Source organism: Trichoplusia ni, chromosome 18 (genome assembly GCF_003590095.1).
Source record: "Trichoplusia ni isolate ovarian cell line Hi5 chromosome 18, tn1, whole genome shotgun sequence".
Lineage (NCBI taxonomy): Eukaryota > Metazoa > Arthropoda > Insecta > Lepidoptera > Noctuidae > Trichoplusia > Trichoplusia ni.
The window spans coordinates 6,742,047-6,750,661 of record NC_039495.1 but is presented as its reverse complement, the minus strand read 5'-3'; the positions used below and the strand labels follow the sequence as shown (position 1 = coordinate 6,750,661).

The following is an 8,615-nucleotide window of genomic DNA, read 5'->3' as shown; positions in this document are numbered from 1 at the left end:
GAAATACATTAAATGAGATCATTATGTTTACATTTGGTTTCATATCTTGCGTTAAAGCATCATATTATTCTAGGATTTCGTTCCACAACGTAGCAAATACCCATGGACACATAGAAAACACAAAATACGTATTGGTTGTGTTTTTATTATGTTCTTATTTTTTAATTAATTTCATTAGATTTTGATCAGCCCTTCAGCAAGAATTTAAGTAAAAAATCGAAAATTAAAAGGCAAAAAAAATGTTTAACTTCAGTTTTTTTAAGAGACTTGTGAATTACTTAGGTGACATTATTAATTAAAACTAAAACCATCAAAGCAATTAGGAAGGCAGTGGATAGGAGTTTACAACAGAAAATCAAATCACCAAATAAAATTATTAGATTTTTTTATTAATACATTTTCAAGTTCGTTCTACAGTTTGCATTATACACATTTCTCATTCAACTTTATACAGTTTACTTTTTTTTGGTTTTTCTGGTCGTTTTGTATAAAAATAGTGCGTCAGGCAGTGTGGAGCTTAGGTCAGAGGTAGGAGTTAGTGCCAGCCGCCGTGGTGGCCCCAGGGCTCTTCGGGCGCGGCGGCGGCGGCGTGCGCGGCGTGAGCGTACTGCGAGAGGTGGACGGCGCGCGCGTGTTGCACCTCGGGGGTGTCCACTACGTATTGGCCGTCGTGGGTCAGCTGGATGTGGGCCTGGATCACAAATGCTTAATTAGGTACTTGCAAAATACTTCCAAAATAACGGTTCAAAAAGACAAAGACATTTTCTGGATTCGAACTATGGTTGCCGCAAATGCTTAAGTTTCTATCTATAACTAGAAGATTATGACTGTCTCTTTTCAATCCAATGACTTCTTAATAGGCTAAAACTGAGTATGTATGTATACTCATCGACGTTTTCAATATTTACCTGGGGACCAGTCCATTTTCCGTAACCAGCAGCATAGCCGGCTCCGTGTCCGAGACCGCCGCCGTACGCGAGAGGGGCGAGCGCGGCGCCGTGGCCGATGCCGGCGTACGCGCCGTGAGCGGCGTTGGCGTGCGCGGCGTGGTGCGCGGCGAGGTGGGCGGCCTTCAGGTGGGCGACCTCAGGGGTGTCTACTACGCGACCGTCATGAGCCAGAGGCGCGGGGCCGTATTTGATGAGACCTGGGTAGTGAAGAGTCAAATGTTAAGTGTGTTGTTGTTAAAAGATTGTCAACATAGGCTTCTAGACGTAAGGAGACTAGGCTTTTCTTTATGGAGGAATCAAAGCAGAAATGTAATGTATGTGTCTGCAAGGAACTGATAGTCAAGTTCAACTTTAGTTACATAATATTTATGGTAAGACGAACACAGTTGATACCGGTTATAATATTTAGATTCTTGGACTGATCCATATAAAAACCGATTAATAACTTCAAATTTATTAGCAATAAGAAGAAGATATACTAACCAGCGGCGGGAGCACCGTAATGACCACCTGCGCCGTATGCGGGGCCGGCGATGTATCCGCCAGCGGGAGCCCACGCGCCGTGAGAGGTGGACGCTTGCGCGTGCGCAGCGGCGTGAGCGGCCTTAGCGTGCGCGACCTCGGGCGTGTCCAACACGTACTTGCCGTCGGGACTAAGTTGGATGGGCGCTGGCGGGCCCGCGTAGAACGAAGCTTGCGCCAGGCAGAGGGTGGCTGCGAGGATAATCTGTAAATAAAAATACTCAGTCATTATGAGGTAGAAGTAAAGTATATACTAGAAAAAAGGGATGGAAACAAAGATCGCTAACTGTCAGGGTAGACGACGAAAAGAGATAAACGGTGCTTTGCGATGTCAGTCAACTTAATGGATGATAGAAATTACATTTTTTTAAACAAAACCGTTATCGCATCTGTTATTGTTTGCCGTTCAGTCTGCGAAAACTACACAAAAACACCTAATTTTTCACAAGAGTCCAAGTTTTTGTACACAATATGGATAGAATTCAATTATTGCATAGATTTCACTTTCTAATATTATAGTCACAAAACATACTTTAAAACCAATAATTGATCAGTTTTCGCTGACATTGTCGTTCATATTAATCGGAGCGTAACCACCGGTTTCGCGGTTTTACGCTGTTCCGAAATTACTCGACACTTAAGCAGGCACCTGAACCGTATTTAATCATACGTGAAGGCAATTAGTTGATGTGTTACGACAGATATTCACATTGATTGATTAACGTGATAAAGTTGTGACAAAAGAATATTTAGTAGGGGTTATTAATGAAATTGGAAATTTCAATACAAGAATAATTTTAATAAGCTTTGAATATGTCCTAGTCTTCAGTTTAAAAAAAAATACTTGCAACAATAAATAACTGCATTATATGGATCATTAATTAGAATAACTATCGAAAGTTAACAATAACAACGTTACGTGAATCATCAGTTATTACAATAAAGTACATTATAACCATGCTCGGTCGTACACACCTCATAAAGTACACCAACACACAATAAAACCTGTTCGTTAAGTTTATAAAGATATTACGTTGTGGAAGTATGTGTCAAAATATGACAGTTATATGTACTAAAGTAAAAACTGTTACAGTTGGAAAAGAGAGATGCCACTCTACGACGTATATAGCCCTGTCTCGCTTTCACGAGACTGTAATACTACTTCAGGTGATAGTAGCGAATTCTTCACTCAAATTGCATACAAGTATTGCTCACGGTTGAGTGACAGCGCAAAAACTTGCTGTAAGCAGTTTAAACATGTCGTTATCACTGCTATTACACGGACGAGCGGACCGAGACATTGGTAATGTTGCCAAAGTAATACCAGTTCCAAATATAGACGTTGTTGCAGAATATTTTTACAGTTTTAAGGATAAATAATGCATTTTGATGTCGATCCTTTTCGAAGGAACAAGTAGCGGATTAAAGTGAACTGAGTTTCCTTGAACTTGCACACGTAAAAGGTAACTATTGAATATTGGACCTGACTAAAATAAAACAGAAACGGCTAAAAAACAACATTTAGGGTCAGTAAAAAACTAGTGTTAAGTATATAGGTGGTCTGTTACACTTGACCTTACCAACCTTATTTAAATTAAACCAGGAAGTGCATAGGCGAATAAAAAACGAACCTAACGAACCTAAAAAACGAAACCCGAATATAAAATTCTTGAAAAAGGAATACGCTTTTTCTGAATACCAATTACAAAAACCAACATTAGGTAAGCTAACGTTCTCAATACCAGCAAATTAGTGGTTGATTTCAACAATTTTTAATAATACCTAGTTAATCTACATTGTCTATGATTTCTCACGCTTCATTATCTAAATCAGTCATTTAATAAGTGTCATGACATCCCACTGTAACGTGGACCAATTTCAAAATGGCGGCCGAACTCCGCGTGTGAACTTGCAACCATAATGAAGTCTTAGCAAAATGTTGCATTAAAAAATGCGTAAATGTTGTTAATGTGCCATTGTTACCTGACATTACTATTAACATAAAGATCTTTATTACTGCACGTAATATATTTCGCAAATGGCTTCATATGAGTGTAATCTGTGACATATTGTCTGTAACTCATTCTTTTGAATCAATTGTAAAATTGAATTCTAGGACTGCAGGATAAAATCTCCTTTAAGTACATTTGGTAGGTCTTAGTCTGAATGCATTTGAATAATAACTCCAAATAGTCTAAATAAGCCACCGTTCAATGCTAATATCATTGGCTCGTGGTTATATAACTAAACCATTTTAATTTATACAATTAGTTACACGCCGAAACACTAATTTATTATCACATTGACACAAAGCTTTATGAAACACGGATTCAATTTAATTTTATAATTCGAGCAAAACATGACTAACAGTCGTAATTTAGATTTGTAGAAAATAGTGCTTTTGCAAAATAGAGCTCGGAGTAACTAGGTAAACGAAATGTTAGGCGTGGCACGCACCACAGGCAGCGGCCAATGCAGATGACAGATAAACAACAGCTTGAAATAACAAGCAATAAATAAGGCTCTACAAAACAGCGATAGCAATCGAATGCCATAGATAAAACAGAAGCTATTGTTTCCTTCGCGCTTTTATATACTCTTTTTTTTTGAAGAATTTGGAGGCAACGTTCCGAACCTTATACAGCCATAAAATATTATTTCATCTTTCTTATTTACCTTTTACAGTTGTTGTTGATATTTCTAGAATTTAATATAACTACGCCCGACAATGTCAGGAATTTTAATGAAAACTGGTAGTGCACTAATTAATCCTACTATAGTCATGATCATTTGTCCGACATAATATATAAAATACATATTAGGAAATGGAATTATTACTCTGTCAATATCGATTAATGAGATAAAATCAAGAATTTCTTACGTAGCCTATTGTAGACTTAAAGTTTAATTTTAACAATTCTGTCTTATCCTTGCAAGGTTGCAATGTGCACATTTTTTTTTTACACAGTGCCTGGAGGACAGATAGTGGAGGCTTCATTTTTTAAATTTTCAGTAATATCAAACACCCAAACTCATTAAAAAAATTGGCTCTATACAATTTATCTGTGCCATTTGCACTAGAATTAAAAAAGGGAAATCAATTACATAGAGTGCGTATCTCTTTGAAATCAGAATATATCTTTTAGTAAACCAATGAGTAATTAAATTGCAAAACTTTTTAAATTCTAAAACACAGGCAGGCACCAGTCAATATTGTTCAGCCTCCGGTCTACTTTGTTTTTACAAGCTGTATCGCGTTTCTTTCTGTGATAATACAACACGCACTGTAATATAATATACTGACACCGAATATTAACCGCAGACCGCTTAATAACTTGTTACGTACAAAATATCATTTATACAATAAAATAGAAAGTATCAATGAAAGAGTGATTACATTTTACCCAACTACTGGCATAGTTTTTAAATGCATTCCAAATTTAATAAATAATGTATCACCTCTTTTATATAAATAACAATAAAAAATGCGTCTATGGTAAAATAGTTATGAAAAAATCTTTATCTCGCTACGCCCTGTTTAAGATAACACCGCTTTCTGACTAAACATAATATTATTATGATATAATAAAGTTATTCATGAATTAATGAGCGGCATTTTATATCAAAGCTAATGTTTTCTACAAACTAGATTGAATTATTCAAACGCCTAGTTTAATTTCACGATGATGTGTTATTTCAACACTTTAAGTGGTGTTTAACGCATAAAATTGCAATTCATATTTAAGAGGCGACCTTGCCGCAAATAATTAAAACAAAAATTAGTATTTGCTATTGAGCTAATCTCAAGGCATGTTTCTTTTCTAATTGCCTGGTCGGTAATGAGCATTGACCTAAAGTCACAATTAAGAAAAATATACAATTTGAATGTAGAACTAATCCATCTTATCTCTGAAATCAGGTGTATCACGAAAATGTCCTACTTCTTTGAATTGTGAAAGAGTATTTACGATAAAGTTTAGTCGTAAACATTGAACAATGACAATAATCAATTCAACAGTATCGAAGTCTAGGTGCCTATGTGTGTATGTATATGGTTATTCAGCACTTGTTCAATTGCAATCCGACTGTCGGGCAAGTGATCGGTGTAAACCGTTTTATAAACAATGCTGCTTGCGCAACTGTAGACCACAGCCCTCGCCGAAAGGTCTAGATTAACTACTATTATTGTAATTTAGATGAATGCCCATTGTGTACCCGAGAAATGGTAGAATAGTCTCGGGAAGACACTGAAATGTCAAAATGTTTTTTTTGTGGCTGATCACTTTCCTTTAATCATGATCTTTTTTTATTCTGCCAATAGTTATACTCTCAAGTATTTAACCTTTTTTAAGTCTTAAGTAGTTTGGTTGAAACAGGAAACTGTAGAATCAAGTAAAAGTTAAACTAGTTACCGCGAACCGAGTCTCAGATTCCGTGTTATTAAAGAAAATTTAAGGACATCAGACAAAGCGAGCGCCCCGTAATTTGTGGGCGTGGGTCTCATATCGACTCGCCTTTGCATTCTGTTGCAAGCCTTTTGCAATAGATTGGAATTATCATTCGACGAACTGGTGCACAACCGGCTGTTGCGATTTGTACGTTGCCTAATACCAAGGGGGCGTGAGGGACCCATGGTGGTCGAAGGTCGCAGACCCACGGGACATTGAAAATAGAAATTTGTCACGCTTTGATAAGTAAGTAACTGGTAACTAGTTTAGCTCTGGTTACGCATGTTCGAACTTCACTTTTTGCCGTCATTACAACTGTATGGCATTATGAAATGTCATAAGTATTGTTGACTTTTTTGTTGAATGTTTTCGCCAGTTGTTAACGCATTTTTTTTTTACATTTAGGAGGTAATCAGTTCTGACAATGAGATTGAAAATGTTTTTCTTTTTGCTGCAGTTCCTCTGCTATGACATTGTGGTTTCCGGCCCACTTATAAATGATGCGTATGAAGAAGTATGACCGCCCAATACGCATGCGCGTAGCTGACGTTTATTTAGGCGCGAAAACTATTCCCGCTATTTACTTTTATGAATGCTTGGTATTGTATCAATTTGAGACTTTGAAAATAGAAAATGATTTACGATTTTGAGTAATATTTTCATGTCTTTACAATTTATGTGGTGGATTCATGAAAATATAAAAAATGGTAACATTCTATTAGTAAATCGAGCATAACATTCTCATTGCTCATCAATTTAAGAACAATAAAAATATTTAAATATGTATCGTAGGCGACTGATGTAACGAATACAATGTGTTAATCATCTCTTGTATTGTTTAAAAACCTTGACATAACTAGATAACTTACATATGAGATGTAATACGCATATTAATTAATGAAGATTTGTAATAAGTAACCTTCTTGGAGTTTACGTACTCCTAGCTTTACATTGAAACGTTTCCTGAAAGTTGATAGGGGCGAAGGAAAATACGATAAGTTCAAAAGTCACCAAGATATTTTTTTTACGTATTAGATGAGTCCTATTATACCTGTATTTTATACATCGTGAAAATTGGATAAACGCCTTGCAATTGTTTTCTATACGCATAAAACTTTATGGATGAAATATTTCACATTTTAACATATTTGATTGTGATTCAATTATACCATGGCTGTATGATTTGATACCATTGCCAAATTGTGACCGCAATCGTGTTGGTCGACTTACGGTATCAATTTACATTTCAACAAGAGATATGTTATTAATTTGATTTTGTATTAAAAAGCCAATTTTGTTTATTTTTTCAAAGGCCTTTTCCTAAAGAAAGTAAGTTATTAAACTTAAAAGTGGAAAAAGTTGGTTTTAAGTTAACAACACAATTTTTTTAACAATAGTAATTATAGCGATAGCAGGGAACAATAATATAGTAATTTACCGATTGTTCTCACTTAAGTCCTTCAATTATACCTCGGAAAGGCCCTTTTATCCGGTGAATTTCCCCGTACCTAACTTTTAAATTAATCACTCTTAATATCCACATCGCCGGTGTATTGTTCCACGCAATATATCTTATTACGGTAAAGGGAAGTTACAATGCAGGGATATTTAAATGTGCAGAAGGGTGAAAGTCCGTAAGAAATAGTTTCCTTGTGCAAATTTATCGCGTTTCAAATACGATTGATTACGTTACTTTGCCGGTAAGAAAGGGAATTAAAAATGCGCGAAAGTGGACCGGTTTTCTTTCAGGATTTTTGGATATTTTTTAGATTAATTTCTATAGACATCAATTTTAATGATAGGGTTAAATGAAAAATAAAAATAAAGTGATTTTTAAAACTGAGATTTAAAAAGGGATTTACGGAATTTTAGTTCTTTAAAGGAAAAATAAATGAAATGAAAATAATAAAATATAAAATAAAAACTCACCATAGACTGCATGATTAATGTATGTAAATCTAAGTTTCAGAGATCTCAAACGAACTAACGTAGGCGCTGCTGGTCAGCCAGTACTCGCCTAGAAATTTTCGCCTAAGCGTGCGAATGCAACCACCTTCCAAGTCGGAATGTCGATTTGCCACAGTACGCCCCCTTATATATGGAACACCCCGCTTTGGCGGTTCGTAATTGGAAACAATTAAGTTGCGAACAAGTGCAATGCTGTAATTTTTAATTGTAAGATGCGCATACACTTTTCCGGCGGAACGTGGTTTATTATAAACAAAAGAAAAGAGAAAAAAGAAATGTGTGAAAGGGTGAAATGTCAAATGTTTTTGACAAACATTGGGGCCAATTGTTGGGGTCTGATGTTGGTATTTCGCTCAATTTGTTCTGTCAATATACTACATAATGGTGATAAAAGATGACTTAAGCACCCGTTGAGTAAGATAATGGGACTCTCCTATTATATTGCCATTTGTTACTCGTGTTTATATTGCTGTTGCTACACACAACCAGATACGTTTTGTGGTTAGGAAATGCAGTTAAAACCAATATTGTACATTACTCTTGCTCTATTTTAGTTATTGGTAAAATTATCTTTATAGTTTTTAGTGCAAAGACAATTAGAAACAAATCTTAGCTGACCTAAGTCACAATTTCCAAGAAGGTTCGTAGAAAATAGTTCGGTAGTTATTTGCATGAAACCTCTTTGAGGAAATTATCAATGGAATTTATCGATGTTTGGGTATTACCT

The 8,615-nt window shown here is 35.8% G+C and overlaps 1 protein-coding gene across 1 annotated transcript; it reads right to left on the bottom strand.

Moving 5' to 3' along the window:
- Positions 1-368: 368 nt before the first annotated feature.
- On the bottom strand, positions 369-8,061 carry LOC113503082 (pupal cuticle protein-like). Its single transcript, XM_026884885.1, has 4 exons — positions 7,850-8,061; positions 1,434-1,677; positions 909-1,147; positions 369-691 (listed from the first exon to the last, which is right to left on the bottom strand). Exons 1-4 carry the CDS (start codon positions 7,859-7,861, stop codon positions 536-538), a joined length of 651 nt encoding a protein of 216 aa, XP_026740686.1. The 5' UTR covers positions 7,862-8,061; the 3' UTR covers positions 369-535.
- Between the last annotated feature and the right edge of the window lie 554 nt (positions 8,062-8,615).